At 51.5% G+C, this 27,405-nt stretch overlaps 2 protein-coding genes across 2 annotated transcripts; both read right to left on the reverse strand.

The window, feature by feature from the left end:
• Window positions 1–1,744: 1,744 nt before the first annotated feature.
• Window positions 1,745–8,205, reverse strand: LOC133627316 (uncharacterized). Its single transcript, XM_062011974.1, has 9 exons — window positions 7,279–8,205; window positions 6,193–6,857; window positions 5,515–5,710; window positions 4,967–5,038; window positions 4,707–4,766; window positions 4,020–4,124; window positions 3,724–3,831; window positions 3,019–3,163; window positions 1,745–2,201 (listed from the first exon to the last, which is right to left on the reverse strand). The coding sequence occupies exons 3-9, from the start codon at window positions 5,627–5,629 to the stop codon at window positions 1,745–1,747; spliced, it is 1,062 nt and encodes a 353-aa protein (XP_061867958.1). The 5' UTR covers window positions 5,630–5,710; window positions 6,193–6,857; window positions 7,279–8,205.
• A 14,304-nt stretch (window positions 8,206–22,509) lies between these two features.
• On the reverse strand, window positions 22,510–27,147 carry LOC133627317 (uncharacterized). The gene is made up of 8 exons (XM_062011976.1): window positions 26,888–27,147; window positions 26,210–26,405; window positions 25,662–25,733; window positions 25,402–25,461; window positions 24,715–24,819; window positions 24,419–24,526; window positions 23,730–23,874; window positions 22,510–22,966 (listed from the first exon to the last, which is right to left on the reverse strand). The coding sequence occupies exons 2-8, from the start codon at window positions 26,322–26,324 to the stop codon at window positions 22,510–22,512; spliced, it is 1,062 nt and encodes a 353-aa protein (XP_061867960.1). The 5' UTR covers window positions 26,325–26,405; window positions 26,888–27,147.
• Window positions 27,148–27,405: the final 258 nt, after the last annotated feature.

Raw genomic sequence — 27,405 nt, forward strand, 5'->3', positions numbered from 1 at the left:
TAAACTGTTCTATGCTTCTACTTATATAGACTGGCCCCTCGTTTGCCTTTATTTTCTGAGGAATTCCCATTGTTGCAAAACAACTATATAAATGACGCTCCACATGTATGGCCCTCTCCCCTGTCTGTGCTGTTGCCCAAACGAATTTGCTCCATGTGTCTATGGTTACATGCACATATTTTAGTCTTCCAAACTCTGCCACATGAGTGATGTCGATCTGCCAAACTTCAACCCCTTGTTTACACCATGTGCTCACACCTGCCACCACCAGCACCTCCTCTCACTCCACCCCGTGCCCACCTCGAGTTTGCCGCCCACACCATCGAGCCTGAAGGGCAGGTCTTGATCAAGTCCTGAAAAGAAAGCAAACTGCAACCCGAATGGGAAGGCTTGTTCCAGGTGTTACTGACCACTGAGACAGCAGTAAGAACAGCTAAAAAAAGACTGGACTGATTACATCAGACTCAGAGGACTAATGGACTCTCCACTCGAGGATGGACCCTGGCACGTATGTCAGACTACAAACCCCTTGTGTCTTAAACTAAAGAAGCAATAAGAATCCAGTGGAAAGAAGGACACTCATTACTAACTGATGAGGTGGTGGTAGCAGAGATGTCATTAATTGTTGAAAATGAGGGGGATCCTTGTAATTATGGGCTATTGTTTGTTGGAAGTACCAGGGGACAGCATCATGACCACTGGAGAGGGACAAAGTAGTATTTGTTTAAACTATGGATAAATGGAACTGACAGGGAGGCTCCGCAAACTGTACAGTTTGATGCTTGTCAAATATTGGACTGTGGGAATTTGAATAGTCAAAGACAACTTAGGAACCGTGATAAATATTTGTGAAGCATGCAGAGAGAGTTCCACCTTGCATTGGATGGAATAGTGTCTGGTTCACAACTGCTCTTAATGGATGAACTACTCTAGATTAGAAAGGAAAACCTCGGAAAGACAGAAGTACTATGATTAAAGGGACGGTAAAGCCTAACTGTAACAATTGAGAGTGTAATCCCATAATGTTCGCTGTCAAAGAAGCTGATTGGCTAGTTAATGGAACCTATGGATTTGGAGCAGATAAAAGTGGAACAGACCCCATTGGCAGATTCAGGATTGTACTGTGGAAATCAAAGAGGGGACTGAGCCAAAGGATAGCAACTCCACCATTGCAGGAGCAATGCCCTGAAAAGGCAGAAAACACGCGTGGGTTGGAGAAAGAACAGTTTAATAGAACCACACAAGTTCAGAACAGACAGCTGTAACAAAAAATGGAACTATATACAGAGTGGTGCGTGCCACAGTCGCTCGCTGGCCCCACACCCGTACACTGGGCTGCTCTGGGGCAAGCGCAGGGCTTCAGTAGGTGGCCCTTGGGAGATGTCCCCTCAGGAGGACGGGAGCATCCCTCCCAGCCTGTGACGGAAACGTGCTCCAGCCCAGCTGTGCCCGGAGGCGATGGCCACCCCACGCCTCCGCCGGGCCTTGTCCACAGGTCTGTCACTTGAACAAACCAGCATGGGTTGTTGTCTCCTTCTCTGGAGAGCCACCTGGATGAGTTCCTGTGTGACCTACTCTCGGTGGTCCTGCTCTGGCAGGGGGGTTGGGCTGGATGATCTCTCGAGGTCACATCCAACCCTTCAGATTCTGTGATTGTGTGACTTGGGTTTTAACGTCCAGTCCGGTTGAAATTTTCTTGGCCAATGTGCAGACACGCAGAGGAGCAGAGAGGGAATGGGTGGGCTCAGGGCTGTGCCCTGATGAGCCCTTTGCCCACCTCTCCCGCCTGTGTGGCTCCAGTGCCTTTGGCAGAGCCAGCGGGCTCGTTGAGCTTGAGATTAGAGCTGGTGTCAGCTTCAGGGAGTGCTGCCAAGTCTTCAGCGCTTCCAAGATTCCTGTCTGTCATGTATATTGTTGTTGTTATGATTTGCTTCTGTGACCACTTGCGGGCTTCTTTGGGTATGGTGACAAGGGGGCTCAAGCATGATGCTTTCTCGCTCGATGGGCTTAAACCAGTCCCGCAGATCCCAGCTGTCTGAGATGTCAGCTGTGGGACAGAGGAGCTTCCTGGCACAGCTGGTGGCTGCTGCCCTTGGGTCCAGATCACATTTTGTTGGATTGTGTTGGAGCCAAGATCACTCTCCTTGCTCGTGTGGGAGCTGCTGGTGTTGTCCTGGGCCACTGAAGATGGAGAGGGAATCCTGTGGAGAGAAGAGGCTGCTGAGGCCCCACCATGACTGTGCTGGGTGGGTGTGAGGAGGCGCTGGGCACACTGTGGGCTGCAGGTACCCACCTGCCCATGGGAGCTGTGGGCACAGAGAGCTCTGTGCAGAGCGCTGGGTGCCCCGAAGCCCTGGGCTGGGGCTCCGCTCGCCCGCCCGTGGCTCATCTCCTCTGGGCCCTGACCACCCTGACGTGCTCTGCACGGGCCAGGAAGGAGAGCTGACCCCAGCAGGGCAAGGAGACCAAAGCTGGGAGCGACACCACAGGGCCAGGAGAGCCTCCTGTTCTCCTTTGTCGGTGTGCCCGGCAGAGAGCAGCCCTGGCTGCCCCTGGCCGGCCCTGAAGGGACACACTGACTCCCTTTCTCCAAAGCCAGGCCAGAAGCTGGGGGGTTCCTCACCACAGCCCGAGCTGCTGGGACAAGGCGAACCTGTGGGATTTAGGGCATCACCTGACAGGGCGATTGCTGCTGGTGGGGGCCCTGGTAGGGAGATGTCACCATGGCAATTCTCACTCCCTGTGGCCAAGTCAGTCCTTGCTGGGTTTACTTTCCAACCTTGCTCTGCCTACGTCTGTCGCTGCCTCTGCTTTTGTCAGGGCAGGGTCACTTTTACCCTGCACTTGGGGTTTCAGAAAAGAATGGAGAGGCCAGTCCAGACATCTGACAGCAGAAGTCTCAGTCAAGCCTGGCTGGTGACTCACCCACAACTCCACAATAGCCTCCCTCAAAATGATTCATGGCCAAGAGCAGCCACCTCGTACACAAGTTGGTCGGGAAACCTGCCGACAACTCACCGTTTCCTCTTCTTGTACAGACAGATCACAGCAACCAACAGGGACAACAGGAGGCACAAGCAGAAGAAAGTCCCGGCAAATATGAGGAAATGGGTCTGGAATCCCAGAAGACGCTCGGCCTTTGAGTTTTTCTCACCTTCCACACCTGGAGGAACAATTCTGCAGGTTAGTGTGTCCTGTGCACTGCTGGAAATCTCACAGCAGGTCTGAGCAAGGAAACTCCTCTTTCTTTGGTGCTGGCACACCTTGCCTCTCTGGGGCCGCTTAGTGCTGCTGCAGGGAGGCTCCCTCTGAGCCTTTGAGACGAGCTGTCCCACCAAACAGAATTCATGAGGCCCCACGGGGAGCACATGGGCGGGAACAGCGCTTTGACCCGTTGCCCCTTGGAGCAACACAGACAAAACCCATCCCTGTGTCAGGGACAGCCAACTCTTGTGAATGGGGTGAGGTGGGCAGTGGGCATCTCGCTGCATCCACAGAGGGTTACACCTCAGCATCTCTCTGGCACAATGTTGGCCATAACCTTCCCCGCCAAGAGCTGACAGTTGACCTCAGAGAGCCGTTCCTGGCTGCCGTCACTCCGCTCGCTCTGCACTGACGGTTGGGCTGTGGCCACCGTGTGCGGTAGCTGGAACCAGGGGAAGAGCCTGCAGACACCCTGTGATGTTCAACTATGACCCCGGATGGCCAAGTGACAGCAATTACCTGGCACGGCTGTTGACTGGAATGGCCTTGTTTTTTCCTCAGAGACTGCTACCGTCCGACTGCCTGTTTGTGGATCTGCCACCTTCTCCAAGGGCACTTCGTCTGCCTCTTTAGAAAGAAAGAAAGAAAGAACGACAGAAGGTCAATCTAATTAGAAGTAACAGTTCCTCAAGAGGAACATCATCTCCTCAGGATGCACGGGCTTGGCAGCCCCTCTGGTTGGGACTGATATATGTGCCCACCATTTTCTCTGCCGTGTCCAAGCCCTCCACACATTTCTTTACAACAATCTTTACCTGGCACGGCTCCCGGGTGAGCCGCCCCTGCTCTGTTGGCAGAGACTGTCACGGTGCTGCTGCCTCCTTCCTGAACCGACGGCTTCTCAGCCTCATGGGGCAACTCTTCAGAAAGAGAGGGAGACAGTTCAGTCAGAAGGAACCCTCCCTCACCTGGAACACAGCGCTTCCCATCCTGCCAACTCCATACCACAGCCAGAAGAAGAGACCCTGCAGTGCACTGCTCCTGTGAGCACACAGTCTCTGGGCACAATGGCTACTGAGAGCAGAGCCCACAGTCCCCCAAAATAAAAGGAAAACCACAGCCAAGTTTTCTAAACCACAAGCAGAAGCACATAGCCAAACCACACCAATTCACAGCCTTTCCTTCTGGGGCTGGCCCTCTCATGGCTCAGCAGGAAGCAGCTCCTGGGCATGCTGGAGGCATGAGCACACTCCCTGCCATTCCAACATCTGCCCAGAACAGCTCTGGCCAGTAAGGCCGTCCCTGGGGCAGCTGCAGTCCCTGGGACTCACTTGAACCCACAGCAGCAGCAGCAGAGACTCTGGGCCATCTCTGCAGCTCGCCAGCACCCACGAGGCGGGAAACGAGACTCTTCACAAAAGATATAAAGTTCAATTTCTCTACAAATCAAATAGTGAAAAGGAGTGCTCGGTCTGCAAAGTCAGTCACAGCCAACTACCCACCCCAGAGATTCCAGATGGGCTGCAGCGTGGGATCCGGCTGAGGAGCATCTGCATTTGCATCTGCAACCAAACACCCAAGAGAAGTTTCCATCAGACGGTGTGAGACGGTTCAGCTGTAGCTCAACAGCACAACAGCTGCGGGGTCCCGCCATGGCAGCGCACACACCCTGCAGGTCTGTACCTCCCGCGCTACAGGCCCCTCCCCTACATTTGGGCTCCCCTACAGCAGCTCTCCAAGGAGGTGGAGAGCCATGACGTACCCATGAGATACGGCAGATTGGCACCCCTCACTCCCAGCCAGGCAGATGGGTCTGCGTCGCCTCCAGCCGTGGCTGTAAACAAACCAAACAGAGAAGCTCCCGTTCAGTATGTGACTAGACCTCCTCAGATCTGAAGGGCAGGGAACACAGGGCAGAGGCGGGATTGCTCCCTGGTACTCGCCTCTCCCTCCCACTCAGCAGCGTCATGCAGACAGTTCCCGGGTGGCCGGACCGTCTCTCCCCAGCCCAGCATCCACACCCTGAGGGGACAGAGTCGGTGCATCCCTTTGGGCCTTGGTTCCCAAGAGGGCTTCCCCTCCTGTGTGTGAGCACACACTGTGGGCACAATGAGTAGTGGCAGCAGACAGCCCACAGTCCCCCAAATCGAGACGAAAACCACAGCCAAGTTCTCCGAACCACAACCAGAAACAAACAGCCCTGAGGCTGAAAGCTCAGCTTCATCCCGCCAGGCCCAGCCCTGCCCCACCATGGCCCCGGCCCCGCACACACCCCAAGGTCTCGATGCCGGCCCTCGCCTGCCCACCTACCGGATCGCCGCCTTCGCTGCAGAGTACTCCAGTGCCCATGGGCTACCAGGACTGACAGGATGCCCAAAATAAGGAGGCACGTGGTGGCCATGACCATCCGTGTCTTCCCCATCATGCTGCTGCTGCTGCTGCACTGCCTCAGCTGTGTGCTGCTGCTGCACTGCCTCAGCTGTGTACTGACACTGCGGAGTGCTGCCTGTGATAAAGTACAGAACATCTGACACCAGAGGTTTGTGACATCACAACCTGCATTCTCCATCCCGGACACACCCTGGGGTGCCTGTACGTGGGGAGCTGCTTTGGGCCTGGGCCAGGCTGGGGCCGATGTGAGGGGGAAACAGGGCCCCACGGGCCGTGGCAGCGTGTCACAGGTTCTCTGACAGGATATAGGTGCTGCGCTGCCGTGACCACCTCAGAGTGCCCGGAGGAGGCGTTGGGTCGGAAGCAAGGGAAAAGTCTGGACATTTCTCATCTTTGCCCTGGAGTCTGGCAGGTTGTGCCCTCCAGGCACCAGGATGTTCATGGTGACTTTGGGGCCCAGGACATGCCATATAAGGCCATAGGGCCCCGTGTTTCCATGGTGACTTTGGGGCCCACGACAAACCATAGAAGGCCACGGGGCCCCACTCCATTGTGACCTCAGGCCCAGGACGGGTATAAAAGGCCACGCTCACTCACCCCAGCTGTGGTAGTTGCAACCTTCCCTGCTGAACAGAGGCAGCGGCTGCATCGGGCTCAGGGAGCTGCTGCTTCCCACAGCCCCAGGGAACACAGCCCTTGCTGAACTTGCCCAGAAGGGTTTGGCAGCCGAAGCCATGACTGTTGTGGGCCGGATGTCAGTTGCACACGGCTGCCCCTCGCTACGCCGGGGCCCAGCACAGGCCCCTGGCAGCCACACGCAGGAGGAGCAGCAGAAGGAGGAGCTGGAAGCTCTACGGGCTGAGCTGAAGGAGGAGCAGCTCCGCACTCAAGAGATTCCTGGTTCGATACAGCTACAATCCTTTTGAGGGTCCCAATGAGAGGCCTGACCTGGAGCTTCCTCTGGTAGCTGGACAACACGTTTATGTCTATGGAGACGTGGATGAAGACGGTTGGTATGTGGGAGAGCTGACCGATGGCACAAGGGGATTTGTCCCCTGTAATCTCGTGGAGGAAGACTCAGATGACTTGGTGACACCAGAGTCTTCAGAGTCAAGTTACTCTTGGCAGTGACTGTCCTAGTTTGTTCTATCTTCTTATTAAACCTTTTGTTCAGCAACTCTCTGCGTCCTGTGCAGACGTGAGCTGAAAGGCCCATGTGCCAGGGATGGGGGCACATCTCCTTCCTCATCCAGGGCTTTAGGCTGTAAAGAACGTTGAAACAACACTGATGGCACTGGAGACAGTGATGACGGGGATGAGGAGGGACAGGGGTGGGACAGTGCCACAGTGCAGAGAAGACGGGGGACAGGAGAAGGAAAGAGCAGCTGCAGGGACAGGGATGGGGACAGGGTGGGAACAGGGCACCTTCCTGGGTGACACTGGGGTCTGGGCTGAGGACAGAGTCGTCGTGGGGTCAGGCATGGGGACAAGACACCCACAGCATCAAGGACTGGCATGGGGACAGTGGTGGGGAGAGGACAGCCGTGGGGACAGCGATGGGGATCTGGCACCTAAAGAGGTGCCACTCGGGTGAGAGGTAGGATCGGGAATGGGGGCAGGATATTGTAATTGTCCCTGAAAGTTGATCAGATGCAGAAGCAATAACAGGAAGAATTAACCCACCTCCTGGGTGCAGCTGTGCCTTGCCTGTCCTGCTGCGGCCTGGACCTGCACCCCTGCTCCCTGTCCTCGCTCACAGAGCTTCAGGGGCTCTTCTCCAGCCCCTCTCCCCTTCCCTGCCCCTGCGTGGGAGGCCTCTGTGCATGAAGAGGAGCTGCGGGGAGCCTCACACACGTAGGCGCATCCTGACAACATGTCCCCGTCTATCCTGGGAACCGGGCTCCTGCGTTCTTATGCTCCCCAGCCCTGAATTCCTGCTTTGAAGGTACTGAGGGCGACACCGTGAACCTGCTTCATGGCCTGGGGCGGGCACAGTGCCCAGCGCTCGTGACACCCCCCAGTTCTGCCCCCAGCCCCGGGGCCGCAGACACTCAAGGGGGAAGCACCCCTCAACATGCCCCGTGTCCCCATCCTCCTGGGGTCCCTATGTTCTGCCCATGTCCCCCTCCTTCCTGGGCCCCGTGTTGCTCACAGAGTCCCCATTGGCCCTAGGGTCCAGACTGGGGAGACACAGACTTCATGTTGAGATGAGCGAGATGGAAAAACAGTTAGTATTACACACTGCCCAAACTCACCCACCAGCGCAAGTACACGGAAAGTCTCAGGGTGGAAATGCAGATCAACGTGTTCCCCTTACTGATCAATGCTGTGATCCAGATAGTAGGGAGGCTTCTAAGAGATTAACGTGCTACCGGGACTGGATAAAACTAGGAACAGAAACTGCAATCCCCACGGCCCTAAAACATCATTTTCAGCCTCCAGATGGTCATATTTAGGGCCCACATCATATCTGGAGTGTCCAAACCGTCCTTCTGATGGGCTAAACCCCTCTGTTGGCACTCCATGACCTCTTTTTACGGTCCAAACCAAACTCGTGGGTGCTGTGGCCCTAGGCCAGCTCCCTGCCGCTGACCCCCAAATTCCACCAAACCTCCCCTTTTCCTTCAAAATGCTGTCAAAATCCCACTTCTGCATCGAAGCTCCATCAAAACCCCACTTTCCCCCCCAAACCTGAATCAAAATCCCACTTTTCCCACAAAACAACTCCACCAACCCCCCACATCTACGTCAAACCGCCACCAAAACCGCACATTTCCCCTCAAAACTCCACCAAAAAGCCACCTCTAGCGTCTGAACACACCTGTGTCCTTTTTCGGGGGGCTGCTCTCACCACACCCGGGTCCCTTTTCAGAAGCTCGTGACATCTCCCCGTGCCCCCACCCCCGGGTAGGCGAAAAGAGGCCAAAGCCGCCCGAGTCGGGCCACCGCGGCCTCGCAGCGGGGGCAGGGGGCGCGGGGCACCACCACACCCCTCCCCGCTCCCAGCAACGGCCGCCCCGGGCCCGCGCTCCGCTCGCGCGTGCGCCGAGGGGAACGTGACGCCGCCGCCGCCATCTTGGCTGAGGGCACGGGGGCCGGGGAGGGGCCTCTTTGCCCACACTCCTCCCTTCCCGTGCCTCCAGGGGACACGGGCCGGAGCCCGGCCCCGCCTCCCCCCGGCCCTTTGCTTCACGAGGGAGCAGTTGAGGAGGACGCCACCCCCCCCCGCCTCCCCCTCTGACAGCCTTTCCTTTCGGGTGCTGGCCCTCTCACGGCTCAGCGGGAAGCAGCTCCTGGGCACGCTGGAGGCGTGAGCACTGCCAGTCCCTGCCATTCCAACATCTGCCCAGAACAGCTCTGGCCAGTAAGGCCGTCCCTGGGGCAGCCGCTGTCCCTGGGACTCACTTGAACCCACAGCGGCAGCAGAGACTCTGGGCCATCTCTGCAGCTCGCTAGCTGGTCATATTTAGGGCACACATCGTGTCTGGAGTGTCCAAACCGTCCTTCTGATGGGCTAAAGCTCTCTGCTGGCACTCCAAGACCTCTTTTTGCGGTCCAAACCATACTCGTGGTTGGTGGGGCCCTAGGCCAGCTCCCTGCCGCTGACACCACCCGCCTCGGCCTCTCTGTTACCAATGTGAAGAGGAGACTGAGGGGAGATCTTATTAACGTTTATAAATATCTAAAGGGTGGGTGTCAGGAGGTTGGGACATCTCTTGTTTCTACAGTAGCTGGCAACAGGACAAGGGGTGATGGGATGAAGCTGGAACACAAAAAGTTCCACAGTCCTGAGGGGATTGTAGGCACCTGAGGAAGTTGTAAATCTTGGAGTACCTAATCCGTGGGGAAACAAGGGAGGGACCTTGTGGCCGGGATAGCGGACAAAAAGCCGAATATTGTAGCTATCAGGTGTGCCTGCTAGCTAGGACACCCGCTCTTGCAAGAGCTCTTAATAATAAAAATGCTTCACTGCAGAGTCTGACCTGAGTCTTTTGCGAGAAAACTTTTGTTTTCTGTGACATTTTGACACAGACAGTAAAGTGGGACTGGTCTTTTTGTTGGTGTCTGAGTCTTTCTCGTTGTCCCTGTCATTTGACCAAATAAATGTAGTGTCACAGAGAGGATTGTTTTATAAACTAAACGTATCAGTTCAACTTCACATTCCTAAATGAGAAAAAAAACCCCCAAAACTATCTGTCTAAAAAGAAAAGTATCTTGTGGGCTGGGGAAGACAGGAACTGATTTTGTTAACAGCACAGTGAAACCAGCTCCAACAAAAGGAGAAGGTGTTATTAAAGCACTCACATAGAATGACAATGTGATTTGTAAAGTCAAATTGTAACATCACAATATCAAAACAAATTGTTTGCTGATAGGTTAAACACTTACCAGCCTGTAGCCAAAAAGGCTGCAGTTCAGGTTGTATACTATAAACATTAGAGGAAAAAGAAAAAAATTTCTAAGCTGCAGCAATTGTGTGTGGTCTCTGCACTGTATGTACGAGGAGTGTGTTTGTGTACAATGTTTTGCAATCAGTGAGTGAGTTTTTGTGGAAGGTTTTAACCCCTTGATATGCTATGTATGTGTGAGGAAGTCAGTGCGTTGTTAGTTTTGTTTTGTTTTGTTGTTCAGGATATAATGTAAAGTTGATGTTAAAATGTATGTGAAACTTAATTTGGTTGAAGAGAAAGGAAAAGGTAATTGACAGGAATGTGGGATGAAATTTTAATTTAGCCTCAGAATGACTTTAGAGCGGGATTATGGAAGTTGAGCGAATGGACAGAGTTTGTCGGATAATGGTTGGAACTTTGATGTGTGTGAATGGAACAAGGAAAGAGGCACGAAAGCAGCCAGGGGAAGAAGTGTTGGGGGAAGGTAAAGGACAGCCTGGGCAGGCAATGTAGATTGTTTCCTCCCCAGGGGGATGTTTTAAGTGTGGGGACGTGGGGCACTTTGAGAGAGAATACCCCAACTCAGGCAGAAAGCAGCCGTCTATGAGAGGTGGAAACAGGGGCTGGCTTCTTGGCAAGAATATAGGAGCATTGCCAGGGCAGGCAGGGGTGCCAGAGCCCTTCTAGAATTAATTGCAGCCAGGGATGTTAAGGACAGCAATAAGGCATTTTTCAAGTACATCAGCAGCAGAAGGATGGTGAGGGGGAATGTGGGCCCGCTTGTAGGCACAGACGTAGCTTGGACCAGCCAGCTTGAATAAAGATGGTAGGGATAAGTTAATGCAGCTGGCATGCTACTTCAGAAACAGGTGCTGCAAGTTAATCAATTGGGCCCTGGGTGATCTCATGGGCAGAAGCAGCATATAAGGAGGTAGCTAGCAAAGGAAGGGTGGCTTCGAGTCAGCTCTGGTGGTTGTACTACGTTGCCCCTGTACGTCTCTGCACGTGCATTACTTAGACCCTCTACGTCTTTGAGTGGTTATTGCCTTCACAACAACAACATTTGGTGACCCCGACGTGATTCGCTGAATCGGTTGGATCAAGAACCCTCGGCAGAAAAGCACTTGGATTTCTGCTGGAAAAGGCAAGTAATCTGAGCAAACTGATATAATGGGAAAAATGCTAAGCAAAGAGGAAAGTCCTATCGACACCCTCCAGCATATCCTTGCGGAAAAAGGATTCAATTATGAAAGAGAGCCTTTGCTAAGGCTTGTAAGATGGGGTCAGGAAGTGGATCTCTTTGCTTCCCCCCAAGAAGTATATGAAAAAGGACACTGGGAAAAGCTAGGAGACATGTTGAATAATGCTATTGGCTTGTGTAAATTGGTATCATCCATTATACACCAGCTAGAAGCTGAGCGTGCTGCCGCTGCTGCCATGAAAGCAGAAGCTGCTGCACCATCTGCGTTCCCAGTGGATGCTAAAAGATTCTTTGGAGGTGGTGACTTTATAGTGCCATCGGCTCCACCTCTAGAAGAAAATACTCAGAGATTCTTCGGAGGGGATAATGTTGTAATACCCTCGGCTCCACCTCTGGAAGAGGAGAGCATGGATGTGAGCCCACCTCCCCCAGAACCCCCTAGAGCACCGTTCCAGGAGCCGAATACACACATTGCTTCTCCTCCCCTCCCACCCACCCTTCACCATCCTGCCCCATCCCACCCTTCTGCTATACCTGAAGGAGTACCTAACAGAGAACGGAAGGTACGTTTTACAAATGATATGCCGTTGCCCCTGAGCTCATCAATCCCTGAGTGTATTCCTCTGCCATCATCACCCCCAACTTCTAGTGAAGATCAAGAAAGACAATTATTAAAGGAAGAGTTAATACAACATGGAGAAGATATGAAACACACTTTGGCCCAGCTGGAGGAACTGATAGAAAAACCAAAAGCAACAGCTAATCAGCTGTTGGAACGAATTAATGAATTAACCAAAACAAAGATTAAAGTTTCATCCCCACAGGTACTCAGAGATCCTCGTCCAGATGATTATGATCCGGCTAAGAAATGGAGAGGCCTCATACGTGATGCGGTAATCGAAGGCGAATTTATTCCGCAAGCCTTTCCAGTAATAACAGCACAAAGAAAACGACAATGGGCACCTTTAGATTGGAAATTGGTAAGAGAAGGCCAGAAAGCAGTAATGCAATATGGCTTGTCCAACCCATACGTTCAGACATTACTAGATCATATTTTTGCCAGTGGGTTAATGACTCCATTTGACTGCCGGAAGCTTGCAGAAACTTTCCTGAAGCCCACTCAGGTATTATTATGGGAGTCTGAATGGGAAAAAAGAGTTGATCTGACGGTGGTGGAAAACATGGACTTACAACAGGGAGATCCGCGGCGAGTCGTCACAGCAGACATGATGCTGGGTAAAGGAGCATTCGCTGATCCTCAGGTACAAGCCCGACTGCATGAAGCTATCTTGCAGCAAACACAGACACTGGCACGTCAGGCATTTAAGATTGTTCCTGATATGGGGGTGCCAGTTCCCTCATATACAACTATTATTCAAAAACCTAATGAGCCTTTCATGACCTTCTTAGACCGCCTAAGAGCAGCTCTGGATCATATACCAAACATGTCGGCTGAAGTCAAGGCGGAAATAGGGTTACACTTAGCAGTTGCTAACGCTAACCATGATTGCAAAAAGATCCTGCAGGCTCTCCCGCGGACAGCAACTTTGGTCGACATGATAGAAGCCTGCTCTAGGGTAGGATCGTCAGCACATTTAGCTGAGGCAATGGCAACAGCATTGAAACCTTTAGTTCAAGCCCACAAAGGAGATCGGAGGCCAAAGTGCTTTAACTGTGGAAAAATAGGACACGTGAAAAATCAATGTCGGTCCAGACCATTGGTATGGACAAACAGCTCCGCCAGGCCATCTGGGTCCAATGGCAGATTTCACGGTAATTGTTACAGATGTGGCAAGTTTGGCCATAGAGCCACTGAGTGCCGCTCTCGAGTGGCCAGACAAACAATGCATAAGGGAAACGGGTTGACGAGCGCAAAAAGGGCGAGCGCGATGACACAAAAACGCCCTTCAACACCAAGAGCTGCCTGGATGGCCTCAGATCAGCCACTGCAGGAAGCGCAGGAGTGGATGTGGAAACAGCAGTAGATGTAACCATCCACAACACAGAGGTAACAATTATCTCCTCTAACGTTAATGGACCCCTTGGCTATGGATTAAGCGCTTTGCTTTTAGGACGGTCATCGGCCTCTCGACAGGGTATTTTTGTGCTCCCCGGTGTAATTGATGCAGACTATGAAGGAAATATTGGAATAATGGTTAAAGTTTGGCAGCCACCAGTTCATATACCTAAAGGAACTAAAATAGCGCAATTAGTTCCTTTCAGAGCTAAAGTTCCTTTCGCAGGAAGTCGTAAGCGTCGAGACGGTGGTTTTGGATCCACTGGAGTACCTGAGGTAAGACTGGCGGTGCCGCTTTCACAGGGAAAGCCCACTCAGACGGTTGTATTCCAACATCCAAATGGTGAACACATGGTTGGGTACAACACATTACTGGATACGGGAGCAGATGTTACTATTGTGCCATTATCCTATTGGCCAAAAAGCTGGCCTTTAGAGAATTTAGACACCCCTGTCGTTGGAGTAGGAGGAATACAGATGACAAAAATTAGCACAGACCTGATTTCGGTATGTATACAGGGCGAAGAGAATAGATGTGTGCAAATTAGGCCCTATGTAATGAATACTTCAGTTTGGCTTTTGGGTAGAGACGCCTTAAGCCAAATGGGCTTTCGTTTGTCAAATGAAAATTTTTAATGGCGGCCATTGATGGGCGACCAATCCTGAAGTTAACCTGGCTAACAGATAAACCAGTTTGGATTGATCAATGGCCGCTAAGCAAAGAAAAGCTCGCCCACATTCATGAATTAGTAAATGAACAACTAGAGAAGGGTCATATTAAGCCATCCACCAGTCCATGGAATACACCAATTTTTACTATCCCTAAAAAATCAGGGAAGTGGAGGCTGTTACATGATTTAAGAGCTGTTAATGCAGTGATGCAGGACATGGGTGCTTTACAGCCAGGATTACCCTCTCCTGCAATGCTTCCAAAAGAGTGGCCCCTGTTGGTGATTGACTTAAAGGACTGTTTTTTCACAATTCCTTTACATGAGGATGACAGTGAGAAGTTTGCCTTTACAGTACCATCGATTAACAAACAAGAGCCAGCAAAACGATATCAATGGACTGTTTTACCTCAGGGAATGAAGAACTCACCAACTATTTGTCAAACTTATGTTGCCTGGGCGCTGGCACCTCTGCGCAAAAAATACCCTTGTGTCTTATTTTACCATTATATGGATGATATCTTGATTGCAGGAAAAGACCTGGACCAGCATCGCATTCTACAAGAAGTGAACCGACAGTTAAGCAACTCCGGGTTGGTGATCGCGCCAGAGAAGGTACAAATGCACGCCTCTTGGAAATATTTAGGTAATATTATCACTGATGCGCGCATTTATCCTCAGAAGGTGGCAATTAAAACAGATATTGCTAACTTAACAGACGTTCAAAAGCTGATAGGTGATATCCAATGGGTACGAACCATATGTGGTATCACAAATGAGGATCTTGCGCCACTAATGCCTTTGTTAAAGGGCTCAGTAGAGGCTGATAGTGCGCGAAGACTGTCTCGGCAGCAAATCCAAGCAATAGAAAAAATAGGAAGCAAGATAGTCAATAACTACAGTCACCGATATGATCCTGACTTGTCAATTAACATTGCTGTGATAAGTCAAAACCAGCATGTAATGGCAATCTTGATGCAATGGGATTCAGTAGCGAAAGACCCATTGAGGATCTTGGAGTGGATATTTTTGCCATATAATTTACAAAAAACAATTACCACAAGGCTTGAGGCAATTGCAAAAATAATAGTTAAGGCCAGGAAACGTCTGCTGGAAATAGCAGGGATTGAGGCAGACATCATTTTCGTTCCTCTCACAGATGAGTTCTTGAACTGGGCACTGCAACAATCTGATGAATTACAGTGGGCCTTATTGTCATATCCAGGAACTATAAATAATCATTATCCGGCCCATAAATTGTTCTCTGTTAAATTTCAAATGGAAGACCGGCCGTTGAGATCAGCAGTACCCGTTAAAGGCCTGACTGTTTTTACCGACGCCAGTAAGATCCAAGCCAAAGCAGGAGTGGTTTGGTGGGAAAATGGAAAATGGCAAAATCTAACTGTCCACTCCCCAGGCAGTTCAGTTCAACTGCTGGAACTGATGGCTGTAGTTAAAACTTTTGAGAAATGGTCAGACGTCCCATTAAACATCATCTCCGATTCCCTCTATGTGGTCGATGCTGTCACTCGATTAGAGAGAGCGCTGTTGAAAGAAATCTCTAATCAGAATCTGTATAACTTATTTCTGAGACTCTGGCATCAGATAAATGAACGGCAAACTGCTTATTATATTGGACATATTCGAAGCCATTCGGGCTTAAAAGATGGCCTATCAGTTGGCAATGAAATTGTTGACAGGATAGTGGCAGCTCCTTTATTGATACCTACGGGGCCAATAATTGACAAATTTTCTCAAGCCCGAAGATCGCACGATTTTTTTCATCAAAGTGCGAAAATGCTGGCGAAGCAGTTTGACCTGACCATATCGGACGCTCAGGGTATTGTTTCCACGTGCCCTGCATGCCAGAATCAGATCGGCCTAGGTGTAGGAGTCAATCCCAGGGGTCTGGCACCATTAGGTATATGGCAATCAGATATCACTGTCTATGCTCCTTTTGGGCGATTTAAACGTATACATGTTACTATTGATACTTATTCAGCCATGGTCTGGGCCACAGCCTTAACCAGTGACAGTTCTCGAGACGTCATAAGACATTGGAGGAGTTGCTTTGCTGTCCTTGGTGTTCCAAGAGAGATAAAAACTGATAATGGCTCGGGATACATAGCCAGTAAAACACGTAAGTTTCTAAACTTATGGGGTGTTAAACATACTACTGGTATCCCAGGAAATTCCACCGGTCAAGCCATTATTGAACGGACACATCAAACCTTAAAAGGCCTTCTAGAAAAACAAAAAACGGGGGAAGAGGGGGTGAGTCCTCAAGACAGACTAATGAAAGCCCTTTATACAATGAATCATCTCAGAATTGTGGCAAACCGGAATGAACCACCGGCATTAACACACTTTGCCCAAATGAGTCGGGATTTGGATTTTACTGACAAACCTAAAGTTTGGTATAAGAATCCCACTACTGGAGAGTGGCAAGGACCTGCAGATCTGTTAACGTGGGGAAGAGGCTATGCTTGTGTCATTACAGATCAAGGTCCCCGATGGATTCCGGCAAAATGGATCAAGCCACATCAACAGAAAGGACTTAACTGTAAGACCAATGGAAAAAACAATCTTGAGGAAAGAACCAAGTGATCCACCCTCAATCCATCACTCTATTAAAATGTAAACCCTCGCAACTGTGGCACCACTTAGGCTGCTGTAAATTCCTTCAGCTATAAAAGAATTAAAGAACTTAAGATGACCAACAGATGAAGAGATACTTCCATCTTATTGATAATGCTCACAGATCAGCATGCTAAAGGATCTGAAGAAAAGTCCAGAACTACATCAGGAAAAAGAAATATCAGTGGAGCTACCAAGACCTCATCCCTTCCTGCCAGTGTGCGTCCCTCCTACCAACACATATCAGATTGTTTATTTTGACTTTATGGATTTCTGTATTGTATTGTTCAGCGATGTAGCTGTTATTGACCTTTTGTTGTAAACTCATGGCCATGGGTAAAAATATTTATGTTTTCTTCATGTACCTTTAATTCTGAAATGTGTTGCTAAAGGCTGGCTGGTTCAAAAAAGAAAAAGGGGGGAATTGTAGGCACAGACGTAGCTTGGACCAGCCAGCTTGAATAAAGATGGTAGGGATAAGTTAATGCAGCTGGCATGCTACTTCAGAAACAGGTGCTGCAAGTTAATCAATTGGGCCCTGGGTGATCTCATGGGCAGAAGCAGCATATAAGGAGGTAGCTAGCAAAGGAAGGGTGGCTTCGAGTCAGCTCTGGTGGTTGTACTACGTTGCCCCTGTACGTCTCTGCACGTGCATTACTTAGACCCTCTACGTCTTTGAGTGGTTATTGCCTTCACAACAACAACACCCGCTGCTAAACGCTGAGGGTGCCCTGGTGACTGAGGATGCAGAGAAGGCCGAAGTCCTGAATGCCTTCTTTGCTTCAGTCTTTACGGCCAAGGCCAACCCTCGGGAAGCCCAGTCCGGCAAGGATAACGGGATGGCCAGGACAGCAGAGGACTTGCCCTGGGTGGAAGAGGAAGAGGTTAAAGACTTGTTGGGCAAGCTTAAGGCTCATAAGTCAGTGGGTGCTGATGGGATGCATCCTAGAGTGCTGAGGGAGCTGCTGATGTGATTGCTAAGCCTCTCTCCATCATTTTTGAATAATTCTGGAGGACAGACAAAGTGCCTGAGGACTGGAGAAAGGCCAATGTCACTGCAGGCTGCAACAAGGGCAGGAAGAATGACCCAGGAAACTCCAGGCCGGTCAGCCTCACCTCCCTCCCTGGAAAAGTGATGGAACAACTCATCCTGAATGTTATTGAACATATGAAGGATAAGGTGGCTATCATGGGGAGTCAACATGGCTTCACCAAAGGGAAATCCCATCTGACCAACCTGATATCCTTCTATGAGTGCATAACCGGCTGTCTGGATGAGGGGAGAGCAGAGCATGTCATCTACCTTGACTTCAGCAAGGCTTTTGACACTGTCTCCCATCACATCCTCATCAGAAAGCTCAGGCAGCGTGGCTGGGATGAGAGGACAGTGAGGTGGATGCAGAGCTGGCACCAGAGGGTGGTGATCAGTGGCACAGAGTCGAGTTGGAGGCCTGTGGCCAGTGGAGCTCCACAGGGATGGGTTCTGGGGCCAGTCTTGTTCAACATCTTCATCAACCACCTGGATGAGGGGACAGAGTGACCCTCAGCGAGTTTGCTGATGACACCAAACTGGGGGGACTGGCTGATTCCCCAGAGGCTGTGCTGCCATTCAGCGGGATCTCGACCGGCTGGAGAGTTGGGCAGAGAGGAAGCTCCTGAGGTTCAACAAGGACAAGGGCAGAGTCCTGCATCTGGGAAGGAACAACCCCCTGCACCAGCACAGGCTGGGGGTCAAACTGCTGAAGAGCAGCTCTGCAGAGAGAGACCTGGGAGTCCTGATTGATAATAAGCTAAGTATGAGCCAACAATGTGCCCTCGTGGCCTAGAAGGCCAATGGCATCCTGGGATGCATCAAGAAGAGTGTGGCCAGCAGGTCAAGGGAGGTTCTTCTGCCCCTCTACTCTGCCCTGGTGAGGCCTCATCTGGAGTCCTGGGGCCAGTGCTGGGCTCCCCAGCTCCAGAGGGACAGGGAAGTGCTGGAGAGAGGCCAGCGCAGGGCCACCAAGATGATCAGGGGACTGGAACATCTTTCATACGAGGAAAGGCTGCGGGACCTGGGGCTGTTTAGTCTGGAGAAGAGGAGACTGAAGGGAGATCTTATTAACATTTACAAATATCTAAAGGGTGAGTGTCAGGAGGTTGGGACATCCCTTGTTTCTACAGTAGCTGGCAACAGGACAAGGGGTGATGGGATGAAGCTGGAACACAAAAAGTTCCACTTAAACGTAAGAAAAAACTATTTGGCTGTTTCAGTGAGGGAGCCCTGGCACAGGCTGCCCAGAGGGGTTGTGGAGGCTCCTTCCTTGGAGTTCTTCAGGACCCGCCTGGACATGTTCCTATGCCACCTGATCTAGGTGACCCTGCTTCTGCAGGGGGGTTGGACTAGATGATCTGTAAAGGTCCCTTCCAACCCCCACCATTCTGTGATGCTATGATTCTAAGTCGAAGGAAAGAGAAAAGGTGGTGTCATTCCTGGCTTTTGAAGATACTGAATGGGGAGGTCTGGAGTTTCATAATTACAAGTCCCATTGGGAGCCCTTGATAAATCTAAAGGTGGGATCCCAGGAAGAAGAGGTGGTCCTCTTGGCAGCTGCCAGAATCTCATTAAACTTTATACCCTGTGGGGCAAAGTTATCAAATCAACAAATAACACTCTCAGGAATTAAAGGAGAGAGATTTTCTTTCCTTGTATTTCAACTGATGTTGTTAAGATTAAGAAAGAACAAAAAACTCTGAGAGTCCTTCTTCGGATGTTATCTTACTTCAGTATAGTGATGACTTTTTAATTCCGGGCAACGAAAACAGTGTGGTAAAAGGAGCCACAGATTTTTGTTTGTTGATTATTAAACTTGTCAGGAGAGCAAGAAGTATCAATATCCGAATTGCAGTCTGTCAAAAAGGAAGTTAGATATTTTGGACGTTTCATTTATGAAGGGAAACACAGAATGAATCCAGAGAGCATAAAGGGAGTTGTGGAGTTGCCCTTTTTGCAAACAAACCAACCAACAGGAATTAAGAAAATGTTTGTGATTAACTGACTGTGGCCCTCTGTGGGTAAACTTTTATGCACAGAAAACAAATGGGTTAGATTCAAAATTGCTAAATGAAGAGCCAAATGTTTTAACTTGTACAGAAGGAGAAGAAAAGCTAATCCAGGAATCAAAGTGTAATCACCACTCCTGTGTTAGCACTGTCATCCTTAGGCAAACCGCTTGTTTTGTTTGTCACAGTAGATGAGAGAGCGTTAACTCAAAAATTGGGGGGGGGGGGGGGGGGGTGAGGGAGTGTGAATGACAACCAAGAGCACGTATATATCCAAACTTCTGGATCCCGTATTGAGGGGATGACCAGAGTGTGTACAGGCAAAAGCTGCCACTGCCCTCTTAGTAGAGGAAAGCAGAAAACTTCACGTTCGGAGTGACATTAGTAATAAATACCTCGCGATAAGTGAAAACTATTTGAACTCGAAAAGCTGAAAGGTGGCTAAACCCATTCTAGAATATTGATATAAAAGACAAAGTTAAAAAAACCCAACTTTTAGAAAAATCTCAACTTGAATCTTGACTACCAGCCCATGCCTTAATCCATCCACTTCCCTATGGAAGGGAGTCATGACACGTGAAAACTTTGACCACAGTTGTTAAGATCTAACAGAGTATCAGTGTGACCTGAATTGAAAGAAATGCCTTTACATACAGGCCTTGAGAGTCATTCAAGGCAAAAGGCGTAATGGCTCTGCAATTATTGAGGTCGAGACAAAAGAAGCAGGGCGATTACCAAATACCTGGTCAGCCCAGACGTGCAAATTATATGCTTTAAACAACCTTACAACTGTGAGAAGGAAAAGATGAACATTTCATATTGATTCCAGGTATGCCTCTGAAGTGGTATACACTTTTGGAAAGGCGAGAGAAGAGGTTTACTCAATAGCAAGGGAAAAGTATTAGTACATGGAGAAGTAATTAAATGGGTATTAAAGAATTTATCACTTCCAAATGAGATTGCTGTGGTCCGTGTGAATGGGCATCAAATACGGAATTCTTTTAGGGCCAGGGGAAGCAAATTGGCCAATGAAGCAGCCAAAGAGGCAACGTTAAACCATGAGATTGTGAGTATGTGCAATCTCACCCCCAGGTGCCTGCACCAAGGGCAACTCCTGTATTTACAGAAAAGGGGAAAGAAACATTAAGAGAGATGGAAGACATTGAGACAGAGGGGAGGTGGATTCTCCCAGATGGAAAAGAAGTGTTAAATGAACAAGCTATGAGGGAAATAATGGCTCCTTTACATCAAGGAAGCCACCGGGGAATGCAAGCAATATGTGATTTAGTTTTAAGAAAATTTGTATGTGTAGGACTGTACACAGTGGCCAAAGAGATTTGTGAATGATGTGGGATTTCTAAGGGAAAAAAAAATAAAAGGTCTTGAGGAAATAACCCCCAGGAAGGAGAGAACCTGGCCTAAGGCCTTTTAAACCAAAGATATTGATTAAAAGAATTAGGTACTGGGGTTGTCATTTTGTCTTTCGTCAGGAGAAAGGGCTTATGGCGCAAACACCACCTCTCGAGTTTGCCGCCCACACCATCGAGCCTGAAGGGCAGGTCTTGATCAAGTCCTGAAAAGAAAGCAAACTGCAACCCGAATGGGAAGGCTTGTTCCAGGTGTTACTGACCACTGAGACAGCAGTAAGAACAGCTAAAAAAAGACTGGACTGATTACATCAGAGGACTAATGGACTCTCCACTCGAGGATGGACCCTGGCACGTATGTCAGACTACAAACCCCTTGTGTCTTAAACTAAAGAAGCAATAAGAATCCAGTGGAAAGAAGGACACTCATTACTAACTGATGAGGTGGTGGTAGCAGAGATGTCATTAATTGTTGAAAATGAGGGGGATCCTTGTAATTATGGGCTATTGTTTGTTGGAAGTACCAGGGGACAGCATCATGACCACTGGAGAGGGACAAAGTAGTATTTGTTTAAACTATGGATAAATGGAACTGACAGGGAGGCTCCGCAAACTGTACAGTTTGATGCTTGTCAAATATTGGACTGTGGGAATTTGAATAGTCAAAGACAACTTAGGAACCGTGATAAATATTTGTGAAGCATGCAGAGAGAGTTCCACCTTGCATTGGATGGAATAGTGTCTGGTTCACAACTGCTCTTAATGGATGAACTACTCTAGATTAGAAAGGAAAACCTCGGAAAGACAGAAGTACTATGATTAAAGGGACGGTAAAGCCTAACTGTAACAATTGAGAGTGTAATCCCATAATGTTCGCTGTCAAAGAAGCTGATTGGCTAGTTAATGGAACCTATGGATTTGGAGCAGATAAAAGTGGAACAGACCCCATTGGCAGATTCAGGATTGTACTGTGAAAATCAAAGAGGGGACTGAGCCAAAGGATAGCAACTCCACCATTGCAGGAGCAATGCCCTGAAAAGGCAGAAAACACGCGTGGGTTGGAGAAAGAACAGTTTAATAGAACCACACAAGTTCAGAACAGACAGCTGTAACAAAAAACGGAACTATATACAGAGTGGTGCGTGCCACAGTCGCTCGCTGGCCCCACACCCGTACACTGGGCTGCTCTGGGGCAAGCGCAGGGCTTCAGTAGGTGGCCCTTGGGAGATGTCCCCTCAGGAGGACGGGAGCATCCCTCCCAGCCTGTGACAGAAACGTGCTCCAGCCCAGCTGTGCCCGGAGGCGATGGCCACCCCACGCCTCCGCCGGGCCTTGTCCACAGGTCTGTCACTTGAACAAACCAGCATGGGTTGTTGTCTCCTTCTCTGGAGAGCCACCTGGATGAGTTCCTGTGTGACCTACTCTCGGTGGTCCTGCTCTGGCAGGGGGGTTGGGCTGGATGATCTCTCGAGGTCACATCCAACCCTTCAGATTCTGTGATTGTGTGACTTGGGTTTTAACGTCCAGTCCGGTTGAAATTTTCTTGGCCAATGTGCAGACACGCAGAGGAGCAGAGAGGGAATGGGTGGGCTCAGGGCTGTGCCCTGATGAGCCCTTTGCCCACCTCTCCCGCCTGTGTGGCTCCAGTGCCTTTGGCAGAGCCAGCGGGCTCGTTGAGCTTGAGATTAGAGCTGGTGTCAGCTTCAGGGAGTGCTGCCAAGTCTTCAGCGCTTCCAAGATTCCTGTCTGTCATGTATATTGTTGTTGTTATGATTTGCTTCTGTGACCACTTGCGGGCTTCTTTGGGTATGGTGACAAGGGGGCTCAAGCATGATGCTTTCTCGCTCGATGGGCTTAAACCAGTCCCGCAGATCCCAGCTGTCTGAGATGGCAGCTGTGGGACAGAGGAGCTTCCTGGCACAGCTGGTGGCTGCTGCCCTTGGGTCCAGATCACATTTTGTTGGATTGTGTTGGAGCCAAGATCACTCTCCTTGCTCGTGTGGGAGCTGCTGGTGCTGTCCTGGGCCACTGAAGATGGAGAGGGAATCCTGTGGAGAGAAGAGGCTGCTGAGGCCCCACCATGACTGTGCTGGGTGGGTGTGAGGAGGCGCTGGGCACACTGTGGGCTGCAGGTACCCACCTGCCCATGGGAGCTGTGGGCACAGAGAGCTCTGTGCAGAGCGCTGGGTGCCCCGAAGCCCTGGGCTGGGGCTCCGCTCGCCCGCCCGTGGCTCATCTCCTCTGGGCCCTGACCACCCTGACGTGCTCTGCACGGGCCAGGAAGGAGAGCTGACCCCAGCAGGGCAAGGAGACCAAAGCTGGGAGCGACACCGCAGGGCCAGGAGAGCCTCCTGTTCTCCTTTGTCGGTGTGCCCGGCAGAGAGCAGCCCTGGCTGCCCCTGGCTGGCCCTGAAGGGACACACTGACTCCCTTTCTCCAAAGCCAGGCCAGAAGCTGGGGGGTTCCTCACCACAGCCCGAGCTGCTGGGACAAGGCGAACCTGTGGGATTTAGGGCATCACCTGACAGGGCGATTGCTGCTGGTGGGGGCCCTGGTAGGGAGATGTCACCATGGCAATTCTCACTCCCTGTGGCCAAGTCAGTCCTTGCTGGGTTTACTTTCCAACCTTGCTCTGCCTTGGGGTTTCAGAAAAGAATGGAGAGGCCAGTCCAGACATCTGACAGCAGAAGTCTCAGTCAAGCCTGGCTGGTGACTCACCCACAACTCCACAATAGCCTCCCTCAAAATGATTCATGGCCAAGAGCAGCCACCTCGTACACAAGTTGGTCGGGAAACCTGCCGACAACTCACCGTTTCCTCTTCTTGTACAGACAGATCACAGCAACCAACAGGGACAACAGGAGGCACAAGCAGAAGAAAGTCCCGGCAAATATGAGGAAATGGGTCTGGAATCCCAGAAGACGCTCGGCCTTTGAGTTTTTCTCACCTTCCACACCTGGAGGAACAATTCTGCAGGTTAGTGTGTCCTGTGCACTGCTGGAAATCTCACAGCAGGTCTGAGCAAGGAAACTCCTCTTTCTTTGGTGCTGGCACACCTTGCCTCTCTGGGGCCGCTTAGTGCTGCTGCAGGGAGGCTCCCTCTGAGCCTTTGAGACGAGCTGTCCCACCAAACAGAATTCATGAGGCCCCACGGGGAGCACATGGGCGGGAACAGCGCTTTGACCCGTTGCCCCTTGGAGCAACACAGACAAAACCCATCCCTGTGTCAGGGACAGCCAACTCTTGTGAATGGGGTGAGGTGGGCAGTGGGCATCTCGCTGCATCCACAGAGGGTTACACCTCAGCATCTCTCTGGCACAATGTTGGCCATAACCTTCCCCGCCAAGAGCTGACAGTTGACCTCAGAGAGCCGTTCCTGGCTGCCGTCACTCCGCTCGCTCTGCACTGACGGTTGGGCTGTGGCTGGAACCAGGGGAAGAGCCTGCAGACACCCTGTGATGTTCAACTATGACCCCGGATGGCCAAGTGACAGCAATTACCTGGCACGGCTGTTGACTGGAATGGCCTTGTTTTTTCCTCAGAGACTGCCACCGTCCGACTGCCTGTTTGTGGATCTGCCACCTTCTCCAAGGGCACTTCGTCTGCCTCTTTAGAAAGAAAGAAAGAAAGAACGACAGAAGGTCAATCTAATTAGAAGTAACAGTTCCTCAAGAGGAACATCATCTCCTCAGGAGGCACGGGCTTGGCAGCCCCTCTGGTTGGGACTGATATATGTGCCCACCATTTTCTCTGCCGTGTCCAAGCCCTCCACACATTTCTTTACAACAATCTTTACCTGGCACGGCTCCCGGGTGAGCCGCCCCCGCTCTGTTGGCAGAGACTGTCACGGTGCTGCTGCCTCCTTCCTGAACCGACGGCTTCTCATCCTCATGGGGCAACTCTTCAGAAAGAGAGGGAGACAGTTCAGTCAGAAGGAACCCTCCCTCACCTGGAACACAGCGCTTCCCATCCTGCCAACTCCATACCACAGCCAGAAGAAGAGACCCTGCAGTGCACTGCTCCTGTGAGCACACAGTCTCTGGGCACAATGGCTACTGAGAGCAGAGCCCACAGTCCCCCAAAACAAAAGGAAAACCACAGCCAAGTTTTCTAAACCACAAGCAGAAGCACATAGCCAAACCACACCAATTCACAGCCTTTCCTTCTGGGGCTGGCCCTCTCATGGCTCAGCAGGAAGCAGCTCCTGGGCACGCTGGAGGCATGAGCACACTCCCTGCCATTCCAACATCTGCCCAGAACAGCTCTGGCCAGTAAGGCCGTCCCTGGGGCAGCTGCAGTCCCTGGGACTCACTTGAACCCACAGCAGCAGCAGCAGAGACTCTGGGCCATCTCTGCAGCTCGCCAGCACCCACGAGGCGGGAAACGAGACTCTTCACAAAAGATATAAAGTTCAATTTCTCTACAAATCAAATAGTGAAAAGGAGTGCTCGGTCTGCAAAGTCAGTCACAGCCAACTACCCACCCCAGAGATTCCAGATGGGCTGCAGCGTGGGATCCGGCTGAGGAGCATCTGCATTTGCATCTGCAACCAAACACCCAAGAGAAGTTTCCATCAGACGGTGTGAGACGGTTCAGCTGTAGCTCAACAGCACAACAGCTGCGGGGTCCCGCCATGGCAGCGCACACACCCTGCAGGTCTGTACCTCCCGCGCTACAGGCCCCTCCCCTACATTTGGGCTCCCCTACAGCAGCTCTCCAAGGAGGTGGAGAGCCATGACGTACCGATGAGATACGGCAGATTGGCACCCCTCACTCCCAGCCAGGCAGATGGGTCTGCGTCGCCTCCAGCCGTGGCTGTAAACAAACCAAACAGAGAAGCTCCCGTTCAGTATGTGACTAGACCTCCTCAGATCTGAAGGGCAGGGAACACAGGGCAGAGGCGGGATTGCTCCCTGGCACTCGCCTCTCCCTCCCACTCAGGAGCGTCATGCAGACAGTTCCCGGGTGGCCGGACCGTCTCTCCCCAGCCCAGCATCCACACCCTGAGGGGACAGAGTCGGTGCATCCCTTTGGGCCTTGGTTCCCAAGAGGGCTTCCCCTCCTGTGTGTGAGCACACACTGTGGGCACAATGAGTAGTGGCAGCAGACAGCCCACAGTCCCCCAAATCGAGACGAAAACCACAGCCAAGTTCTCCGAACCACAACCAGAAACAAACAGCCCTGAGGCTGAAAGCTCAGCTTCATCCCGCCAGGCCCAGCCCTGCCCCACCATGGCCCCGGCCCCGCACACACCCCAAGGTCTCGATGCCGGCCCTCGCCTGCCCACCTACCGGATCGCCGCCTTCGCTGCAGAGTACTCCAGTGCCCATGGGCTACCAGGACTGACAGGATGCCCAAAATAAGGAGGCACGTGGTGGCCATGACCATCCGTGTCTTCCCCATCATGCTGCTGCTGCTGCTGCACTGCCTCAGCTGTGTGCTGCTGCTGCACTGCCTCAGCTGTGTACTGACACTGCGGAGTGCTGCCTGTGATAAAGTACAGAACATCTGACACCAGAGGTTTGTGACATCACAACCTGCATTCTCCATCCCGGACACACCCTGGGGTGCCTGTACGTGGGGAGCTGCTTTGGGCCTGGGCCAGGCTGGGGCCGATGTGAGGGGGAAACAGGGCCCCACGGGCCGTGGCAGCGTGTCACAGGTTCTCTGACAGGATATAGGTGCTGCGCTGCCGTGACCACCTCAGAGTGCCCGGAGGAGGCGTTGGGTCGGAAGCAAGGGAAAAGTCTGGACATTTCTCATCTTTGCCCTGGAGTCTGGCAGGTTGTGCCCTCCAGGCACCAGGATGTTCATGGTGACTTTGGGGCCCAGGACATGCCATATAAGGCCATAGGGCCCCGCGTTTCCATGGTGACTTTGGGGCCCACGACAAACCATAGAAGGCCACGGGGCCCCACTCCATTGTGACCTCAGGCCCAGGACGGGTATAAAAGGCCACGCTCACTCACCCCAGCTGTGGTAGTTGCAACCTTCCCTGCTGAACAGAGGCAGCGGCTGCATCGGGCTCAGGGAGCTGCTGCTTCCCACAGCCCCAGGGAACACAGCCCTTGCTGAACTTGCCCAGAAGGGTTTGGCAGCCGAAGCCATGACTGTTGTGGGCCGGATGTCAGTTGCACACGGCTGCCCCTCGCTACGCCGGGGCCCAGCACAGGCCCCTGGCAGCCACACGCAGGAGGAGCAGCAGAAGGAGGAGCTGGAAGCTCTACGGGCTGAGCTGAAGGAGGAGCAGCTCCGCACTCAAGAGCTGCGCCGCGACTTCAGCGTCAGAACCAGGGAGCTGAAGGCGTCTTTGGCGAAGGAGCGGCAGCTTCTGTCCAGGCAGCTCCGATCTGAGTTGGAGCAAAAACAGGTTCTGGAGGTGTGGCACCTGCAGAAGCTGAACTGGCAGCAGCGGGAGGCTGAGACCCGCCGGGTGCTGCGCTGGAAGGAGGCCGAGTTCCAACAGACTCGGGAGCTGCTGCACCAG

The sequence above is a fragment of the Colius striatus genome, chromosome 19 (assembly GCF_028858725.1).
Source record: "Colius striatus isolate bColStr4 chromosome 19, bColStr4.1.hap1, whole genome shotgun sequence".
Classification (NCBI taxonomy): Eukaryota; Metazoa; Chordata; class Aves; order Coliiformes; family Coliidae; genus Colius; species Colius striatus.

Excerpts from the sequence above, each read along its gene's own strand:
- LOC133627317 (XM_062011976.1), bottom strand. The coding sequence starts at position 26,324 with ATGATGGGGAAGACACGGATGGTCATGGCCACCACGTGCCTCCTTATT. Across the intron at positions 25,462-25,661 it reads CAATCTGCCGTATCTCATCG|ATGCAAATGCAGATGCTCCT; the intron begins GTACGTCATGGC and ends GTTTGGTTGCAG. Across the intron at positions 24,820-25,401 it reads GCCCATCTGGAATCTCTGGG|AGTTGCCCCATGAGGATGAG; the intron begins GTGGGTAGTTGG and ends CTCTTTCTGAAG.
- LOC133627316 (XM_062011974.1), bottom strand. The coding sequence starts at position 5,629 with ATGATGGGGAAGACACGGATGGTCATGGCCACCACGTGCCTCCTTATT. Across the intron at positions 5,039-5,514 it reads GCAGCGAAGGCGGCGATCCG|CCACGGCTGGAGGCGACGCA; the intron begins GTAGGTGGGCAG and ends GTTTGTTTACAG. Across the intron at positions 2,202-3,018 it reads CTGTACAAGAAGAGGAAACG|GATTCCCTCTCCATCTTCAG; the intron begins GTGAGTTGTCGG and ends TTCTCTCCACAG.